The sequence below is a fragment of the Lupinus angustifolius genome, chromosome LG17, assembly GCF_001865875.1.
Source record: "Lupinus angustifolius cultivar Tanjil chromosome LG17, LupAngTanjil_v1.0, whole genome shotgun sequence".
Classification (NCBI taxonomy): domain Eukaryota; kingdom Viridiplantae; phylum Streptophyta; class Magnoliopsida; order Fabales; family Fabaceae; genus Lupinus; species Lupinus angustifolius.
Window position 1 is genome coordinate 1,158,684 of NC_032025.1, and position 20,941 is coordinate 1,179,624.

Genomic DNA, 20,941 nt, shown 5'->3' on the forward strand with positions numbered 1-20,941 from the left:
GACATGTTCAAGGATACATGTATAAAATAAAAAAACACATAAAATATGATAAAATTATAAGTATAAATCAAAATATTCAAAGTAAAAAATATAATGAAAATTGAAAATCATTGTTCCTCCAAAATTAGAAAATATAGTAGAATAATTCATAAAATTGTTTGTTGTCTAGCCCTAGAAATACAAATAATATCAATTTCGTCTCATCCTTGATAGCAATATTGTGGATTGAAGAGTCGGTATGATGGACTGACTATTAGAGGGTGAAAGCGATGTGATCGTATGTTGGTATGAGTCTTTATGACCTTTAAATAAATTGGTGTTTTATTGAAATTGAATCTAATCATAATTTTATTAAAAACAAATATATATTATCCTATATTTTATTGGAAACGAATCTCATACCTATCTTAATATTTATTTATTTTTCTTTATTTTTTTATTTTTTTAGATATTCGTGCTATTTAACGAATCTGTATTTGTAATGTAGTATAAATATGTAAATCAATCATAATTCAAACAATTAAACGTGATGAGTCAGATTCTCACTGATTTTCTTTTTGAGAATCTATACACTAGTAATGCTAGCTATCTAGCTTGTTGGGTCTAGATCAATCAAACCAGCTTTGAAAGGTTTCGTTACCCATCATTAGCTATCTTCGGTTCTAGCGAAGTAGTAAAACCAATCTCTAAAATCTTCACGTGTTTATTAAAAACGTTGCACGATTTGGTTTGATTTTAGTACATGATGACACATCTGATGAAGTAGTAAAATAGAGGAGAAGCATTTAAAGGAAATTGTGTCTCCTCTTCATATGGAAAATTGGTTAAAATGGCAAAGGTAGATAGAAGAGAGAAAAAGAGGAATAGTTAGGAAGAAATAGGCACAGGCATTGATATGAGAATACCAATACTTTTATGGCAAGACAAAGGGATAAAAATTTAATTACATATTGTCTTTTGTGTATTATTATGTGGTACTTACCTCTCCATTAAACGAAAAAAATTCTTACCGGGTACATGATAACTTCACTGAAGTTAATGATTGAAACTAGAGTATTTGTAATATTTGTAACTTGTGTTTATGTGCATATATTTAAGATTTACACATAAAAATAAGGGAGTTAATCCATTATACTGACATGAGTTCAAATAAAACTAGTAGGATACTCGTGCATCATACGAGTGACAATATATTTTGCATTAATATTTTTAAAGAAAAAACATAATTTATTCATCAACTCAACAACAACGTGAGTCCTATCTGTCATTACATGTGTGTTGCTTTTCATCTCTCTTGTCAGTTTTACTGCATCAACATAACACTTATTCTTTTGCTCATGTTATTTTGTTTTTTTCTGTAGTTGCACTCTTATTTATGCGAAGTTGAGCTTCACGTGTCTCATATTAATATTTTGGTTAGAGCTATATTGTTAACAGATAATATTTTTTCGTTTTTGGAGCTACACTGATTATGCTACAAGTTGAGTTTCATTTGTGTTCTATAATTAACACCAGAATATGGAAGATATTAACGTTGAACGTGACAAAAAGAAATAAAATCATTATTATAAAAATAAAATCAGGCAGAAGCAATAAAACTAGAATTTAAAAAAATATTGTAGCATCATTGCTGCACCTATATATTACTATAAATATGGCATCCACCTAAAAGAAGGAAGGGACCATCGTAGCAATAAGCCACTTTTTATCAAGTGGAAAATGACAATTTGAATATGATTATAAAAAATGAGAGTTTAGCTTTTTCTAAAAAAGCCATTTGTGGCCTAAGCACGAATTAATCCAATCCTAGTTCAAATTAAATGGACAAAGAATTTATGATGTATCTTGTTTGGCGAATAGCTTAAACAAAGAGAAACAATTGTGAAAAAATTACTTATTCAGCCAGCTTCTGAAACGAATTTGCGAAAAAAAAAAACAATATCCTTTCCTTTTTCTTCCACTTTCATTCTTTTTCTGGCATTAAATTTGAATATCATACAATGATTAATTATTTTCTTGACACTCATCTCTGCACCCAAAAGTAAAACTTTTATAAGTGAGAGACCCTATTACTTATGGGTCATTAGGCCACTGGCTTATAGGGGCCCGCATGTCACGTGTCTTGGTTCTGATATGACCACTCCCACAAACGGACGACATCTGCTACCACTTCATATCACTTTATGTATCATTACTTTTGATTTGTTAAAAAATTATTTAAATTAAAATTATAATTATTAAATATTTTTTCAACCAATCATATTTCTTGGCACATGGAATAACATAAAAAATATGAGACAACAAATATGAACTAGATGTCGTGCCTCAGAAAATATCAAGCAACCATGAATACTAGACTTTAATTTTTTTTCTCTCCCAACTTATATGAGTCTTTTGTTAAATAAATAACTCTTATTCCTCTCAGTAACTATCATAATCAAATGTTGTCATCACCAAACAAGAACAACCATAGCTTCAAACTTAAAATTACCACTGTCTTCTTCTTCTTCTTCTTGTTCTTATTCTTCAACTGTAACAAACCCTTCTTCTCCTTCAAGATTAAGAATTTGTAGTAGCACTATGACGATGGAAGAGGTGTGGAAAGACATAAACCTTGCTTCCTTGAATGAACATAACACACGCTCATCCATGAGTACAAGGGGTTCCACTTTTGGAGGTGCAATGTTCCAAGATTTTCTTAGCATAGTCCCATCATCAAATACTTGTTCAAACATTTCTTCTTCAAATTCATGTTCACTTTACACTACAGCTCCACCAACTCCAGTTACTGCTCTCAGCCTTAGTTGTTCTCGTCCCAAGGTATCTTGTTATAGCACCACCACTACTACTACTACTCCTCCATTTGAGAGCTTGAATTGCACCGCTTCTTTGCCAAGTTTTGAGACCAAAGGGTTTACTGAACCACCAAGTCGCAACCGTGGGGAGAGAAAAAACAAGCGTATGATCAAAAACCGTGAATCTGCTGCACGTTCACGAGCCAGAAAGCAGGCAAATATTATTGCTCCTTTAACAAATTCACCATTCATAAGAATATAAAAATAATGACAGATAATAATATTTTAACATGTGAGTGTGGTAATTGTTTATCTTCAGGCTTATACAAAGGAACTGCAGCTTAAAGTTGAACGTTTGATGGAAGAAAATGCAAGGCTCAAGAGACAGCAACAACAGGTAATGACTCAACTCATTCATGATTATTATCACATTTCATTATTTTCTTTTTCTTAGTGTTGCTCAATTTTGCATAATGTAGTTAAACACTGTTTTTTCCCTTTTATCCAAACTCTACACACTTCCATTTTTAGACTATTAATAGTAGAAACTAGAAACTAGTTAGTTTTGAGGTTTTGCCTTATTATTATAAAATTGTTGTCCCTGCCATATATATATATATATGTATGTATATGCTTGCAGTCATATGAAGCCGCAGCCATTCAGCAAAAGAAGAAGAAGAAGAACACTCTATATCGAACATCTACTGCTCCATTTTGAGAAATACATAGATCTAGAAGCAAAGTAGTAGTGTCATTTATTTGGCCATGAAAACTCTTACCCTTTTGAGTAGTAGTGTATGATAATGATGATGATGTAATGGGTGGATATAATTATTCCACGTTATACTTTTGAATCTTTCTTTAGATAGACATTGGCTTAGAGTTAGAGGAATATATATATATATATATATATATATATATATATATATATGTTTATAAGGAAATGTATAAGAAAGAAGGTGCTTTTGCATTTGCCCCTCTTGTAGGGTCATCAACCAAAGAGGGCTTAATTTGATGGGTCTTTTTATGGAATTGTTCCTTTGGTTTTGACGTTTAGCAATTTTTGTTTTTTACATAAATTTCTTCAAGTGGAAAGTAGTGGAAGGGGTATGTGGGGGAATGGTACGACATATAAAGATAGGCCAAGGCTAATTTAGTAAAATACTTAGTATTGTACTTTTGCATATTCTATTTTAAAAGATGAGTTAGTATTGTCGGTTGGCTGGTTGTGCATCAACCACTGTAGCTATAGAGTTAAGTTCGGTGTTATTTCATGTCTCAAATCAATCAAATTATAATATTTTATTATTTTTATTTATAATTTTTCTTTCATTTACATGATAAAATATGATAAGTTTGGGACAGAGAATGAGATACGGTTGAAGATAGCGCTGATTATTGTCCAAGTTCATAATAATAATAATAATAATAATAATGTCCTTGGATACCAATTCCCACTAGAAACTCAAAAATATTTAAAAAAATTACAGACAACTTATATAATTGTATTTGTATATCATTTTGGACAATAAAAAAGAATAAGAAAAATAATAATAATAATAATTATAAAATATAATTAAGTTACAATAATATATATCAAATGTATATTTCTCCATCAATATAATGTTGTTCACATTTATAAATTAACAAACATAACATTTCATTTAATATTATAGATATATATATATAATATTACTTGTGGTACCACAAGTGGGGTACTAAAGGGCTAACGTAAGGTTAGAATCGTTAGATATTAATTGATGACAAAGCAACTCAGCTAAAATATCTAGTAGTTTATGACTTTACTAAAAGTAGGTCAAGAGTGGAAGAGAAAAAGAAAGACAAGGACAAAGAATAGGTTACAAGGTCAATACCTAACAAATTAGATTTTATGAATACAAGAAAAAAGATATGTAGGACCAACATCATTAACATGTAAGATATTACAAGTTGCAAGACATAGGTTGGATAAGTTGATACCATATTTGGAATAAAGTTATAGCATACCTTTCATCACTTTGTGCCTCTCTCAAATCATCAAATTTACCTTCTCATCATATTGTTTTTTTTTTTAGGTCTAAATAAAATATTTTGGTTATTCACTTTTCACGTTCATAAGTTACAAGAAAGTATTGCATAAATATTTATTTATATATAATGATTTAAAAATTTCACCACAATATTAATATAAATTATTGTAGTTTAATTAAAATATATATTAGATGAGTCCAATACATATTTTAAACATGGGAATCTATATCGATCAACCCTAATTTAACTTTTTTTAAGTTAAAAATATATAAATTTGAAATAGATACAAAAAGAATTATATAAAGTTAAAAAGTCTAAAAATTTGTGCAAAATATTTTTAATGTGTAGATCCGTTGATTTTATATAATATTTTTGGCTGTGCTGATCAGAATATATCAAAGTATAGATCTTAAAGGAAATTGATTTATGACTACTTAATATCATTCTCCGTTGTCGTCCAGCGGTTAGGATATCTGGCTTTCACCCAGGAGACCCGGGTTCGATTCCCGGCAACGGAATTTTTTGTTTTCGGCTTTGCTTTTAATTCGAAGTTTTTGGGTTGATGCCTGGCTCTTACCCACATGGACAAAGCATTTAGAATCGTCACTGTCTATAATATGACCCAATGTTAAGTGTCTTAGTTTATGCTTTCATCTTTGGATCATGCTACCGTTCTGGACTTATCTACCATCAATAAATAAAAATGCTTGAAATATAACATTTGTTCAATATTTAACCTTTTTAATTAATAAATAGAAAAGAATCTACAAAATCCATAAATATTTGGATTTTTAGGCATAGTACTGGGGTTCCTTTCCTAAATATATGTTCAATATTTTATAGAATTAGTAATGTATATGGTTTCAAAAATTGAATCATAGTTTGTCTAATATGTGTCTTGTAACACATGTTAATATCGTATAAGAAAGTTATTGTCTATTATAGACACATATTAGACAAATTAACTCAGTTGAGTGATTCAAATTTTAAAACCAGATACATCAACACTTCTATAAAGTATCATCAAAATGTATTTTATTTCTTTTTATAACCAAATACTTAGAGTTAAAATGGTTTAGAACTAGATTTTAAAAGAGCAAAAACCTTTTCAAGAGGGTAAAGCATGAAAGAAACTAAATATCCATATTATTGGCATTGAATTTTAGTGATTCTACGCTACGAAGATCGATGGAAATTATCAACACGGTATATTAAGTACTTGGAGATTCATGATGTTTGAGAACTACTACTATTATAGTATTATTATCTGGCAACAAATTCATAAGATAAAAAGCATTTCATTTAAGCTTGCTTAAAAAATCAGATTCATAAGCCTTGCATGGCTTGCACAAAATCACAATATCTATAGATTCATTAGTGAACTTAGATATTACATACCAGCTATATGGAAAGAAGAAAACCATATTAGCATCTCTTCAGTGAACATTTCAGCACGATGATGATGAGACTTTTCTTTAGCCCCTATTGAGAAACGGCAAAGAGGACATGTTTTCTGGTGACCCTTTAGCCATTTATTTACACATATCTTATGAAACTCATGCATGCAAGGAAGAACACGGATTTCATCTTTGTTGCTTAACTTTGACAAGCACACACAACACTTACCATCCTCAACATTCTCCATAAAATTTGATAATGATGATGCAGATTCAGAAATATTAATAGTGCTTGGTAGCATGTAAGGTAAAGGGGTACCCTTGTTTCTTGGTCTTTCAGCTAGACCAATAAAATTGAAGAAAAGTGATACTAAACCTTTGAGACTCATTTCAATTACTGAAATATAGGTAACTTATTATAACTATCTCTATTAGATACTTAATAAGAAGTGGAATATCAACTAATGGGTCTTATTATCACTATTGTAGCTGTTATTTAGTCATGGTTAGATGTTTTGCTTGGTTTGAAAGGTTGGTTAGATAAGGTATGTGTGAAAGTTTCTTTCGTCCAAACATAAAGAGGTTACACCAACACAGATTGTTACTCTCGACCTAGATATATAGATATCTCATTTGTTTGTGAGAGAGAATAATACTATAAACTACCATATGCCTAACTACTTTATGTACCTAGTATCTTGTGCTTTCATTATGCATTTCTATTCGAAAGACTCATATCGCCCACCTTATTGTCTCGGGAATAGTTTAAATATTTGTTGGACTGCTCATCTCATAGTCAATTGGTTTTGAGATGGAACGTTAACATGGTATCAAGCCAGAACCCAACTTTTTCTCGGTTGTCATGGGCCAAAAGATGTCATTTAGTTATCGGTTAAAAGTAACATTTCGCCTGGTCAGCAGACTTATGTGGAGGGGGCATTTTGGAAAGTAAATCTCACATCATCTACCTACATATTAAAATACTCCTGTCATAGCCAATTGGTTTTGAGATGAAACCTTAACGATTTCAACTTATTTATCTCCCCAATTCCTCATTGTGCTTGCTTTTTTCAATAAGTTAGGAAGGTGATCCATGACGGCATAGTAACCTTATCAATGTTAGTTGAGATATAAAGGTATTTTGATGCCCTTGGGACACTCTAATTGAAATTTTTCAACAAGTGACATACGTCCACGGTGTCCATATTTTGTAATGAATATGCATAATTGATTGCAAATGTGACGATTCTACCTTGTTTCACACATTTTATGGGCGTGTGCATGTTCATGGCAAATGTAACTTGCCTTACACGTTTTGTGAGCCTATGTGTTTTACATGGTAGGAAAGATATAAAACCAATCATGAAGGCTCGAGTTTTTAGGAGAATGCTTAAATTTCTAGGTGAAAAATAATGAGTGATTTTATTTTAGTCATGCTGAATCAAACCATAACTCTTTGGGCTTAAAGTTTGAACAGACACAGCCCCAGTATTTTGAAGACAGGGGCACTAAAGAATGAAATTTAAACATTGAGTTTGGTTTAACTGTGTAACATTATAGTCCACTATAATTAGTCAATTATAATTATAAGATAAATTTATCAATTTTTAAATGTATTTAAGTAATTCTAAGAAAATCTTCATTTGAATTTTATGAAAAGTCATTTTTATATATTAAGTTACAAAAAAGAGGTGTTGTATGGTTGATGGGAATTGACAAGTGCACTTGATGGAGTATGATGAAAAGGGGTATCATGATAAGAAAGTATCTGCTGAACTTATCATAAAAACAACATGTTATGCTTAAAAAAACATTGTCAAAGGTGTTGATTGGGCAATAACGTTTTATGCCAATGAAACAGAGTTTTCTCATGAAATTGATGGTGAAAAAAACAAGCAGTGAAAAGAAGACTCAACTTCAAATTTAGACCATAAAGTAAAAATATCACAGAAAAATGTAGCACAGCCACAAGGTAAGTGAATAAACAGTGTTATACCAAGGCCTACTTAACTACTTCTCACACTGTTCACATCTTACATTCTTACATTGCTGTACAAATAAGAAAAGACTCAGTTATGTCAGCTTCTAAAAAAACTATATGTGACACTAGTAAATAAAATATGAAGGTTAATCTGCGAATATAATTTTTGATAAAGTATTATGATATTATTCAATCCATACAGCTATCTTAAAGTACAGCAAAATAGGCTTGACTATTGTTGTAGACACAAGAATAAATATCAGCAATGTCTTTTGGTGTGCTCAAGGGTTCCCTCACCCAACCAACCATTGAAGACTAATCCCTTTCCATGTATAGAGATCACTAGTTTGAAAGTGTTAGGAAGGTTGGCAGAAAATAAAAGAAAGACAAGACACCAGAAAGTATTACTCACGTTTCCATGCCTCAAAATTGGTGGCATTTAGCTTCATTATCACTAGTAACATGGATCAAGGTTCAAAAATCTATTTAGCCTTTATGCAGAGCAAGTATACATCTATGCCAATAGAAGAATTTGTATAGGGAAAACCAATAAAATACTTCACATCATTAAAATAATGGTGTGAGAGTATTTTATTGGTTTTGCATAATAGCAACTGTGACTATAAACAAGATTTATTTCTATACCAAACCCTTGGAAGAAAATATTGCCTTATGATCACCGCACAAAAATATTATCCTTATTGTTTTACTAAACTCGGTATCAATCCTAAATTTGAATACGAGTGATAACAGAAGTTGAATAACAAAGTTAAAAGAAATCTAAGAGAAATAAAACAACCAGCTCAGTCTTGGTCAAAATGATCCATAACACAGTAAAAGGGAAGGGGAAACTGTGAGATTTATTTGTTCAATTTTTGTTGAGAGGGAAGAAGCATATTTCTTCCACAATAGCGTAGCATGGTAACTTCTAAGTAGCACACTTTATGTAAGAACATCATCCTCATAGTCATAGGTGACTTGATTATCATTGAAACAAGACAAGAGAAAATTCATAAAAAGGCAACATCAATCCCGCATAAAAAAATCTTACAGTTCATCTTAAAAACGTCTTCCCTGATTATCTTCATTTACTGTAGATGAATTGGCGTCACTGTCAGGCTTTGACGCATCTTCCTCGAGTATCTTCCCATCTCTCGGCACCAAGCAAGGTATCCCATTTTTTATCTGACAGAGTGAAGGAAAAAATGGAGGATAAGTCATCTGAGTCTAAAACTATTTGCAAATTACTACTTACATGTAATTATGCCCTTGTGTTGTGGGTTCTGTGTGTTCAGTGATATCTGCCATTTACAGATCCAGTTTTTGTGTGTTAAACATCTTAGTTTTCTTTATTCTAGTAAACATTTTATGATTCCTTATAATTTAGAATTAAAAAGTTGTCATCCTTAAGACAGATTTGCATAAAGAACAAAGATATCCACAAAAGGGGACTTATGCTGAAAAAATCATAGGGCAAAAATGATAACATGATTATTTGCAGCCTCCCAACACTAGCATGTAGTCAGTGTAAAGATTTATACACATACGCTACATCATTCACCATTCATTTGAATTACTTTTTCGGAAAAGTCAAAAGGATAATTAAATATCAACTTTGGATGATACACTGACAGTGTATACATCTTTTTCTCTGTGTTAAAATAGTGTAACTTTACAAAATCTAACTTTCAAAATCTATTATCTCTCTTTTGGTTAGTTACAATCTCCATTTATTAATTTATTTATGGGAAGACAGCTCTTAAGGTTTTTGACTGATTGAATAAGCTATAATCTACCACTGTAAGTTAATGTTGCCAAAGAAGCTCAAAGCCATGAATGCTAAAAAAATGGGAGATATAGAGATACTATACTATGAGTGGCAGGGTTCATTAGAGTTTGAGCAAGTAAATGAAAGGACCAAACTTGTAAACAAATGAAATGAGGAACATTAACATTACAAAAGATAGAAAGGGGTGAAGAAATAAAAGAAGTGAGATATAAGTTACAGGAAAAGAAACGCCAATAGCATCACTGATGAGGGAATTTGATAGTTCACAATACCTACACAAAAAGAGAGATAGATAAATTGAGTTAATTAGGGTCTGGCTGCGGGATGGGTTTTGGAGGGAACGAAGAGAAATCGGAAGGCTTCAGAGTCGTCTCACAAGTGTATTTTATGGCTCCAAAGTCTTACATCATTTTCCTTCGTTCCCCTCCAAAAGGAATTGAAAAAAGAATGAATAATTGAGAAAAGACCTCAAGGGCTGCTTAGAAAGAGGGCAAACCAAAACATGGGATAGGGATCTGGCAAATAAGGCAGCTTTGTGCAACACCTCTCCCACCATTTCGTACCAAACTTGTTCACTTTCTCCCCTTGAATCAGTATCACTGCTTAGCTGGGTATTCAATCATCGATTAGCTTCATACCCAACACTGGACCCGGCCAAAACTTTTATCGGTTTAACTCATTTTACTAGTTGGGTCTTTAGAAGAAGAAAAAAACAAAAAAGATATATTTTATGAGTTGAACCATAGGGTAAACTACTCCCTCTAAAATGAATGAATTAAATTAATTAATCCTTACTATAGGTGAGAAAGTACTTTTAATTACACAAAAGACATATGCGTGATACGGGTGAGTATGCTTTAGCCCTACTCGCTCACCTGTACGATTTAATCAGGATTGAGTTCAAATAAGGTTGAGTCTCATTTGTTTTAGGGTCGAGTTCGGATTCAAAAATTAGACCAGATCAATATTAAGGTCGGATAAAGACCAAACATGACCCGACCTAACTCATGATATGATCATTCACTCATCATATTTGTATGTATATTTATTCAAACAAGTACAAAGTTATAACATTTTTCGGTCGGAAATATTATTAATTCTCTAAACTTTTCATCATATATACATGATTAAATATATATATATATATATACATATATCATTTTATATATCGAATTACATACTCATAATAATAAATAATATTGTGAATATATTATTTAAAATGAGCATGTATGATATTTAGTCGGGTCTATGATCAAGTCGAATTTAAAGTCCGACCTAATAGATATTTAAAAGTCGGATTAACTTCATATCCAAGATTAGATCCGAGTTCAAAAAATAACTCGACCAATATTTAATCAAATAAGGATGAACCTTAACCCGTCCCAATCCGATCCATCACCACCCTAATATTTGAATGACTTCTTGAATATATAATTAAAATGAATTTTAGGTTAGACTCTATGTAGATTTATTGGTGAATGTAAAACGATCCTACCCATCTATCACAATCCAATTTGAGAAATTTAAGATTATAATAACCAATAACTCATCTTTGACTTTAAATCTAATGTTGTATTGGTTCTTCTTCTTCTTCCTCCATAGCCATGTTTGTGAATGGCGCTTAAGCTTTCAACATCAGAAACTTGTGTTACTCAACCTCCAAATGAATGGGCCCTGTCTTCCAACGACAACTTCTTCTTTTCCGAAACACTTTTCTCACCATTCATTCACATTCCATCACCACTTTCTCTCTTCCTTTTCACGATAAAACGACATTCTCTCCCTTCGTTTCATTCCATTCACTTCTTCACACTCCAACCCTAACCACTCCTCAACTTTTTCAAATCCAATCTCTTCTCATCACTTCTTCACTCTTCCGCAACCCCTTTTTGTCACGCACCTTTCTCACCCGCGCTTCTACCTTATGCGACGTCGTTTATACGCTTTCCATTTTTCGTTACCTTAACTCTTTCGATACTTTCTGCGTCAACACTCTCATCCAAGCTTATTCTCATAGCCATGTCCCCCACCAAGGTATTCTTTTCTACTTTCACTCGCTTAAAAATCATTTCTTTCCCAATAGCTACACCTTCGTTCCACTCTTTGCTTCGTGTTCGAAAATGGGTTGCATTCAATCTGGTAAGAAATGTCATGGGCAAGCAGTGAAGAAAGGTGCTGATTCTGTTTTGCCAGTGCAGAATTCTTTGATTCATATGTATGGCTCCTGTGGGGCCATTGAGCTTGCTAAGCTTGCTTTTGACACCATGTTGGTTAGGGATTTGGTATCGTGGAATTCGATAGTTGATGGGCATGTAATGGTTGGTGATATGAGTGGTGCACATGCACTGTTTGATGAAATGCCTGAGAGAAATGTGGTTACTTGGAATGTGATGATTAGTGGGTTTTTGAAGGGTAGGAATCCTGGTTATGCATTGAAGTTGTTTCGGGAAATGGGCAAGTTTGGATTGAAAGGTAATGCTAGGACTATGGTCTGTGTGATTACAGCTTGTGGTCGATCGGGTAGAGTCAAGGAAGGAAGATCGGTTCACGGGAGGATTATCAGGATGTTTACGAGGTCGAGTTTGATTCTCGATACAGCTTTGGTCGATATGTATTGTAAATGCCGAAGGGTGGGAGTGGGATGTAGAGTATTTGGGAGGATGGCAAACAAGAATTTGGTTTCATGGAATACAATGATCTTAGGGCACTGCATTCACGGTAGTGCTAAAGATGGACTAAACCTGTTCGATGTAATGATTGGCAAACGTGAAGTTGAGCCTCGTGAAAATCCTAGTGTGGATAGAAATGCAGTAAGGTTACTCCCCGATGAAGTAACCTTTATTGGCGTCATTTGTGCCTGTGCTCGTGCAGAGCTGTTGATAGAGGGTAGGTCTTACTTCAAACAAATGACTGATGTGTATAATGTGAAGCCCAATTTTGCTCATTTTTGGTGCATGGCGAATCTTCTTGCAAATGTGGGGCTTGTTGAAGAAGCGGAGGAGTTCCTGCTGAACATAGCAAAACTCGATGGCATCATGTCATATAACTTGCTGTTATCGGCAGGTTTGCTTGGTTTATGTCGTTTTAAGAGAGACGTGTACTTAGGCGAACGAATTGCTAATCTTCTCATTGACATGGATCCTAAAAACATTGCCTGCTACCAGTTTCTGCTTGTCATCTATGCTGTGGCTGCTCAGTGGGAGAATGTTTCTAGAGTACAAAAGCTTATGAAGGAAAGGAAGTTTGAGATGACACCCGGAAGCAGTCTTTTGGACTTGAAGTACATTGTTCACAGCTTCAAAATGACAAACAAACAGCAAGAAGGAATTGAAGCACTCAACAAGATGTTGGACGAACTAGCAAATAGATTAAGGTTGCCAAGTTCTGATTCAGGCAATTTATCAATGAGCCTGACAGAAATTACTAGCTAGAATGGAGTAAAGATGAAGATGACAGACAGAGAAAGCTCTTGAACAAGTAGCGTAAAACTTCACTCGAATTTTTTTAAATCAACTTTCCGGATTTTGTTCAACTACTCAACCACCTTGAGGATTATATTTTTATTAGGTGATAGTCTCTTTCTTTTTCTTCTTCTCTCTGGTCCATGCCTGGGTATCCCCATATCCTTTGGGGTGTAAGACTATTGATTGAGGTTCTAATGTTTCCCCTGGCATTACATCCCCTTGTGGCATGCATACTGATTTTACACAGAATCCCAATTTATGAGCTTGGGGCTTTTAGTCCCAATTTATGAGCTTGGGGCTTTTAGTCCCAATTTGTGAGCTTGAGGGCTTTTAGTCCCAATTTATGAGCTTTAAATTTCATTTAGTGTAGCATTGCTTACTGCTACAGAATGATTAATTGTCGATATGATTAAACTTCGACCTTGTTAATAAAATGGATTATTTAGAGCATGCTAGAACTATAAATTTTATCCACTTCCAATGAGCATCTTCTAATCATGTGGTCGTGGAGTTTTTTTCAACGATTGAAATGATTCCTCTTGATTAACATGCCTCCTAGTTTGGTTGAAAGGAACTTAGTATCAAATGATAAAAGATATCATAAACTGTGCAAAGTCTACCCCGGTTGGGAAATGGAAACGCAGTCCAATTGGTAATAACGATTAACGACATAAGCTTTTATGGGATACAAAAAGTTGAATAGCTCTTCTGCGTCATAGACGAAGGTATTCCTCTCCCAAAGATCTCTACACCAAAAAAAATCAAGAAAAATGAATTAAACTTTAATCGGGGAAGTAATTTTAGGGAATTCCTGGGTTTTATTATTCAAGAGCTCATACTGTTCTGGGTTTTCAATGATCAAAATCTTACGTTTTAAGGCCCTTCAACCAAAAAGTTCGCTTGTTAATTGAATAATGAAAACGTAAGACTTGCTTGTTGAAGGAATCCCGGTATATTTTTCTGTTGTTTTAACCAAGGTATCCATTCACATTGCATTACCGAGAGGAACCCAATTTCATCCAACATTTGTTTGGACTTGGTGTCAAAGAATAACTAGTACACACAATTAGTGAAAAGTCACGTGCTAAATACACCATGAAAGTTTTCCACTACCACGCCCGACGTTCAATACTATTTTCAAAAGAATGTTGTGCACAATAATAGATAAGGGAAGAAAGTGTAAATAGTACATTCAATGGCAGCACATGTACTATCCCACAAAGTATACCATTTCATGTATTATTATTATTATTGCTGATTAGTTAAAAAGATGTACTTAAACTAAAATTTTAATAAATAAGTATTTTTCTGACCAATTATAAATAATGACAAACATAATGACACATTTTTGGGACACGTGCTAAATATACCACACTCCATGCACTAGTGTTTATGATTGGTCAAAAAAACATGCACTAGTGTTTATGATTGGTCAAAAAAACACTGCCACGTTACGAATGAACAATTAGTAACCAAAGGATGTAAACGGTAGAATTATACATAATCCTCGTAGCAGAATCTCACCAAATTCAACCATTACTTACAAATTAAAAGACCCTTAAGTTCGTGAAAGAAGATAAGTCTGAACAGTGAACATAGGAAGCAACAGAAATTAAAATAAAGCAAGTATATATAGCATAGATAAATCCACAGGGCGGGTCTTTGGTGAAGGAAACAAAAGCATAACATAAATCCTGGTGACAGTCCTCTTAATAGAGATTTTCAAGGCTAGACAGGATCATTCAAATGCCCATTGGTTTTCCCTACGAACTTCCTCCTCTTCCTCCGGGGTGAAATCATTCTTGATGTTGAAGGTCTTGCGAATTTCCTCAGGAGTCTTACCCTTGATCATGTCTGCTACAGTCTGGCATGTAAGGTCCAGCAGACTTTTGATGTTCAAGTAGTTAGCAGCCTACAAAGAATATTTTTCACGAGTGTGACATACAGCATTAACATACTTCATAAACTCGGACTGGGTTATATGTTTTCAACAAATAATCTAAACAAGGAAGCAGGAAAAATACAAAGGTATTCAACATCTGTTAGTACAAATATGCGAAGAGAATATTAGTTAGCACTAAGAATTTAAGCATACAAGAAAAGTACTCTAAACAACATCCCAACAATTTATGACAAATATAAAGTAACATGACCAATTATAGACGCAAAACACATGTCCAGCAACATGAATTTCTGTTTTTCATAAAACTCAGTACAGACGGAAACACGCACCGAAATGTAAAAATAAACCATATCTTCTATACAGAAAAACATTGACCCTATCAAGTTCAGGATCATTATATGTTCATAAAACCCCAGGCAAACAATTACAGCACCAGTCAATGTCACATATCAAATAACATCATAATATAACTTCACATATATGTTCATAGGACACGATACCTCATCAAATATCACAATAACAATTCACAATACCCAAACAAAGTGAAACAACGATACGAATCCATATAAATTCCCAACCTCAAATAAAAACTATGAACACCCTAATTGGAATTGGCAAACAATTCAAACCAACCAACCGTTACCAAATTTACAAATAATATCAAACCTTAAGAACTCAATTTCAACCAACCATAAAAACCCCCAAATTTTTTTAACAAACAATCCGAAGAAAAAAACCAATTTCAACCGCAACAACAACACATACAATCGATTCGACATCAAAAAAGAAAGAAAAAAACGAAACCTGAAATCTTACCAGAATCAGATCGAAGAGTGTAGCCTGGTCAACCTTGACGAAATCAGCGTCCCAGGCCTTTAGATCCTCATCGTTGGGCTTCTCTTCAGAACTCGTAGCCTCAACGTGCTTCTTACAATACTCAATAACCTTCGCAAGGATCTTGCTGGTAACGTTAGGAAGAGGGATACCGTTATCGGCACAATCGTCTTCGATCATATGTTTGATGGTTTGGGATTCGACTGCGACCGCTTCTTCAACCTCGAAGGCTTCTCCATCGGAACTCTTAAGAGTGATCTTCTTTGGTGGTGATGACATGATGAAATTTGATGAGATTGAGATTTTTCTTCAACTTTCTCGGTATGAATTGTGAAATCCCTAACCCTAACTTTTTCGCAATTGAGTTAGCAATAAAGGAAAGGGGTCGGGGCTCTATTTATAGGAAGGGTGTAGGTGACTGTGACTAGTGTTTCCTATTATCCGATGATTATCCTGATTTATAAATGTTAAAATGATTATCCTATTATTCGGCGTGTCATATTTAAAAATTAGACTATATCAATATTTATGATTATGTATGAGATAAATATAACCTCGTTTAATTTGTGTTATTCTCGATCGCACTAATTATGTTTGTGTGGACCTCTATTAATTGAATTGTGTACATAGTAGTGAATCACTTTAATCAAAAATACTATTCATTTTCTAATTTTTTATCATATATAATATATATTTTGAAATGGATATGCCAATCGTTTGGGTTAGGAGTTCAATAAAGTTGGCCTTGTTCTGTTTAAGATTAGGTTTAGATTTAAAAATTAGATTATGTCAATATTTAGGATCATGTATGAGATAATATATGACCCGATTCAATTTATTTCATTGTCAATCACACTTATCATGCTCATCATGTTTGTATGTACCTTTATTGATTGAATTGTGTACATAGTATGACATATATTTGGTTGAAAATATCATTGATTTCATAATTTTTCTATCATATATACATAATTAACAATATATATATACATATATAATTTCATATCTCAAGTTACATATACATACTAATAAGTAACATCGAGAAAACTTTATCTAAAATGATGTGTATTATATTTAGTTAGATCTCATTTAGATCAAAGGTTGTCTGAGTTGACGATATCTAGGATCGTGTTAGTTTTAAGTTTATATTCAAATTAAAAAAGTGATCCAACAAATATTTATGATTGAGTAAGAAATAAACTTTACCTAACCAACCGACTCATGTTTAGCCTTAGTTCAGGTTAACCCTCATAGGGCTACATGTTTGCTTTCAATAGGGTTAAAATGATCTTCCTTGTATTTGAGCTATTAAAATGGAGTCAAAGTGGACATTATCAAGTTCAATAAATTTTTAGTAAATAAAACAAAAATAGTAGACAACTAATTTGGATTGTTGAGATTAATTGTGCAACTAAAGTATCCTGTTTACTTTTAGATTAAAGCAAAAAAAAAACAATTGCATAGAATTTTTGGATAATCATAAAAAAGATAATTCTACTAAATAAAAACTCAAATAACTTTTATCAATTATCATATCTAATCTACTAATTCCTTCTTACCAAATTAGCAATGTCGAAAAAAACAACACAATGATTCGTATCTAAGAAAAGTGGGTGAAAAACATGATTACATGAAAAGGAAACCAAAAACAAGAATAAAATGGGTCACAACTATATTATCAAGGGTTCAATTCAACTTTCGTGCGTTTGGACAGTATAAAACATTAAAACCATAATCAAACCACGAATAAACAAGTTTTAAATAAGAAATCAAACTAAATTGTTAAATCGAATCAAAACCCGTTTTTTATTTGGTTTGTTTAAATTTTATTAGTTTCACATTTCAATATTCTTATATGCATTAGTTCTAGATCAACATTTTATTTTATATACTAGATCAATGACAGTGGATAAATTGCTCTATGAAGATCAACATTCTGTTTCTTTAGTTGTTTGAATAAAGTAAGGTATAGTTTCTAAATTAAGAGGAAGGACAATTTATATATAATTGAAGTTAAATTTCAGTAGAGATCAATGTAATTTTTACATTAAAATTTACTAGACCAGGTGAACAAGAAGAAATCAAAGACAGTAAGATAAGTAAAAAAAATGACATTAAAATGAGAGCAATAGTGTTATTAGAAGAAGTCCTTGATCTTGTTATCAACAACCATAGAAGTAAGCAAAGTATAGGCCTTTTCTGTGGGATGGTAACTATCCCAGAACACATAGTTTGAAGGGTTTGAACATGTGTTTGGGCTGTAACGGTTGCATAATAGGCAAACTTCTACATTTCCTGTGCCACAACATCCTTTGTCTGTAACCTCAAAACCTAAACCACAAAAAATAGCATGTAATTATGACTGTTGAAATATTTTTTTTTGCCACATATCTTAATCTTATCCAGTACTGAACTCTCTACTGGAGAGGATCCCCACGTGTTTTTTAGATATGTTTTCATGTGAACTTGGAATAGGATTCCTCTCCGGTACCAAGAATATGAGGGGATGAATTTTTTGAAGTTATTTAATTCAAAAATAAATTAAAATCTAAACCATTGAAAATTTACTTTTACCACATGTAATGATCTGAACTATGCACGGATCTCTTATGTTACGCGGATGAGTAGTCGTTAATTTGTGGGAAAAGGTGCTCTCAAAAAAGTGATATTTTTTCTATGTCAAAGAACGAGTATCCTCTGTAATTTGATTATTAAGTGCATCTATAATAGCTTTGGATTGAAAATGATGTAAGTAATAAATTTAGAAGTTAGATTTTTCAATACAAAGTTTCTATTTTTTTAATTCTTGAATAATACACAGGCTATTGCTTAAAATTACCCTTTCTTTCTTAGTTTAAAAACTATGCATCATTCATCAGTGTAAAGTTTTTTAAACCATCGGCACATCATTTGATTTGTATTACTTTTGTTAGATTAAAACCTTCTTTTTTTACGTGAAAAAACCTCTGTTTTGATGTAATCATAACTTCATATTCTGTCGTTGCCATCAAACTAGAGGTCAAATATTCATAAAGTATAATGGTCCAACATTGTGAGGTACCTATAATAAGTATATAATGACAAAGAATTATTGAGTGCCATTACCATATTTAGATGGATTTTGAATCATGTTCAGCAATGGGGTGTAAATATCAAGGTAGACAAGCTTAGCTTCTGGAAACTTTAACTTAAGGGCATGTATTAGAGAGAAAAGTTTGATGTTAAATATGATTGCTGCATGGTTTTCAGAATCTGAACATGTTCTATGAATGCCTCCACTAGCTGTTCTCTGTGATGGCACACACCCTATCACTGGTAAACCCATTACTCCAATCCTCCTTGCCCCTACTCCATAAAGTTCCTGCATCCAATTCATTAGTATAGACACATAAAAATGAAAATATAGAGTAACATTACTTAAGCATATACTGCATTATCTTTGGAAGAATTAGTTGTTTAGTTTAGCCTTGAACAGAAAATTGGCACAAGTGTAACATATATACCTGCAAGAAGATTGAGGCTTGTGAAATCATTAGGTCTGTATATGATGGAGTGTCATATTGTGCTCTCCTAATTTCTGATTGACTATAAGTATTAGCAATGTCATCACTTCCTATAGACAGTATGTATATGCTTTTTGATATTATTGTTGCCCTTTTGCTTTCTCCAACTGCTTCTTTTATCTTATTTTTGTACTCCTTGAACATCTTCAATTGATCTGATAATGGTATCACAGACTTATGTGACAAGGGAAAAATGTAAGTTATAGTTAGTTTTAAGATATGGTAACAAAAATTATGATGGAAGACATATATATACACATATGGAGTGTATCAATTGAGAACACTTGTTATTATGAGATCCGAGAACAGTGAAATTTTGATTATTGAATCTTATTTGATTAGCTATTTACCGCTAATTTAGATGTTAGAGGATCATATCCGGCGCCACCGGAGGCAAAGCTTACGCCTGTGAGGAGATCTTGAAGTTGCAAATTTGGATCAAGATAAGCTGGCAAAAGCTTCTTGACTCCAAATTTTGCAGCTGAAAATTATAGCAAAAGGACTTTATCAAGAAATTGAACACAAAAGAACATGTTCATTCTGTTTTCAATATGAATATACACATGGTAACATAAGTGTAGGAGGCAGGGTTTTTGTACCAATGATGTCCGATGGGACTAAACCATTGCTGAACCTCCCCGTTGGTCGATTTCCTCCAGCAAAATCTCTACCATATGGTAGGAAATTGCATTTGATAACAGTGCTGATGTTGTTGTTATTACCCGGATCAACTATAGAGTCTCCGAACACAATGACTGCAGGGACAGTTTCATTGTTTGGTAGACTCACAGCACAAACATGTTGAAAGATTATAGCTATGACAAAACACCAAAGAATGAGTAAATGCAATTGAGAAAGGAGCATTTGAAAGATAAACTTCATGCTTCTGTGACTAGTAGTGTCCTGCTTTTCTTTCTGAAAGAACCACCCTAATGACCCTTTGTTAATGTGTATACATTGGTGAACTTGGTGCAGCTACTTATAGCAAAGCTATACTACCTTTACATGGACATTTTTTTATAGAAGATTGTTAGCTGAATCTAATAATCAGTGACACATGCATGCAGCACCTCTACAAGAGGATTTTGATTAATTGAGATGTTTAGTACTTTTTCATGAGTGGTTAAGAAGCATTATCCTATTCAATCTGCAACCAAAAAACAGAGATAAGTCAATAAATGTGA

The 20,941-nt window shown here is 32.9% G+C and overlaps 5 protein-coding genes and 1 non-coding gene across 6 annotated transcripts; 3 read left to right on the forward strand and 3 right to left on the reverse strand.

Moving 5' to 3' along the window:
• LOC109331297 (protein FD-like) lies at nucleotides 2,377-3,693 on the forward strand. Its single transcript, XM_019565705.1, has 3 exons — nucleotides 2,377-3,009; nucleotides 3,115-3,192; nucleotides 3,436-3,693. Exons 1-3 carry the CDS (start codon nucleotides 2,581-2,583, stop codon nucleotides 3,511-3,513), a joined length of 585 nt encoding a protein of 194 aa, XP_019421250.1. The 5' UTR covers nucleotides 2,377-2,580; the 3' UTR covers nucleotides 3,514-3,693.
• On the forward strand, nucleotides 5,273-5,344 carry TRNAE-UUC. The gene has a single exon. It is a non-coding gene; the product is annotated as a tRNA-Glu (tRNA).
• LOC109331299 (UPF0434 protein ERGA_CDS_01260) lies at nucleotides 8,995-10,595 on the reverse strand. Its single transcript, XM_019565707.1, has 3 exons — nucleotides 10,461-10,595; nucleotides 10,211-10,265; nucleotides 8,995-9,389 (listed from the first exon to the last, which is right to left on the reverse strand). Exons 1-3 carry the CDS (start codon nucleotides 10,547-10,549, stop codon nucleotides 9,264-9,266), a joined length of 270 nt encoding a protein of 89 aa, XP_019421252.1. The 5' UTR covers nucleotides 10,550-10,595; the 3' UTR covers nucleotides 8,995-9,263.
• Nucleotides 11,542-13,768, forward strand: LOC109331295 (pentatricopeptide repeat-containing protein At3g51320). The gene has a single exon (XM_019565703.1). It carries the CDS (start codon nucleotides 11,661-11,663, stop codon nucleotides 13,422-13,424), a length of 1,764 nt encoding a protein of 587 aa, XP_019421248.1. The 5' UTR covers nucleotides 11,542-11,660; the 3' UTR covers nucleotides 13,425-13,768.
• Nucleotides 14,925-16,584, reverse strand: LOC109331298 (SKP1-like protein 1A). The gene is made up of 2 exons (XM_019565706.1): nucleotides 16,177-16,584; nucleotides 14,925-15,369 (listed from the first exon to the last, which is right to left on the reverse strand). Exons 1-2 carry the CDS (start codon nucleotides 16,471-16,473, stop codon nucleotides 15,196-15,198), a joined length of 471 nt encoding a protein of 156 aa, XP_019421251.1. The 5' UTR covers nucleotides 16,474-16,584; the 3' UTR covers nucleotides 14,925-15,195.
• On the reverse strand, nucleotides 18,099-20,736 carry LOC109331025 (GDSL esterase/lipase EXL3-like). Its single transcript, XM_019565309.1, has 5 exons — nucleotides 20,357-20,736; nucleotides 20,108-20,238; nucleotides 19,698-19,931; nucleotides 19,300-19,555; nucleotides 18,099-18,525 (listed from the first exon to the last, which is right to left on the reverse strand). Exons 1-5 carry the CDS (start codon nucleotides 20,637-20,639, stop codon nucleotides 18,332-18,334), a joined length of 1,098 nt encoding a protein of 365 aa, XP_019420854.1. The 5' UTR covers nucleotides 20,640-20,736; the 3' UTR covers nucleotides 18,099-18,331.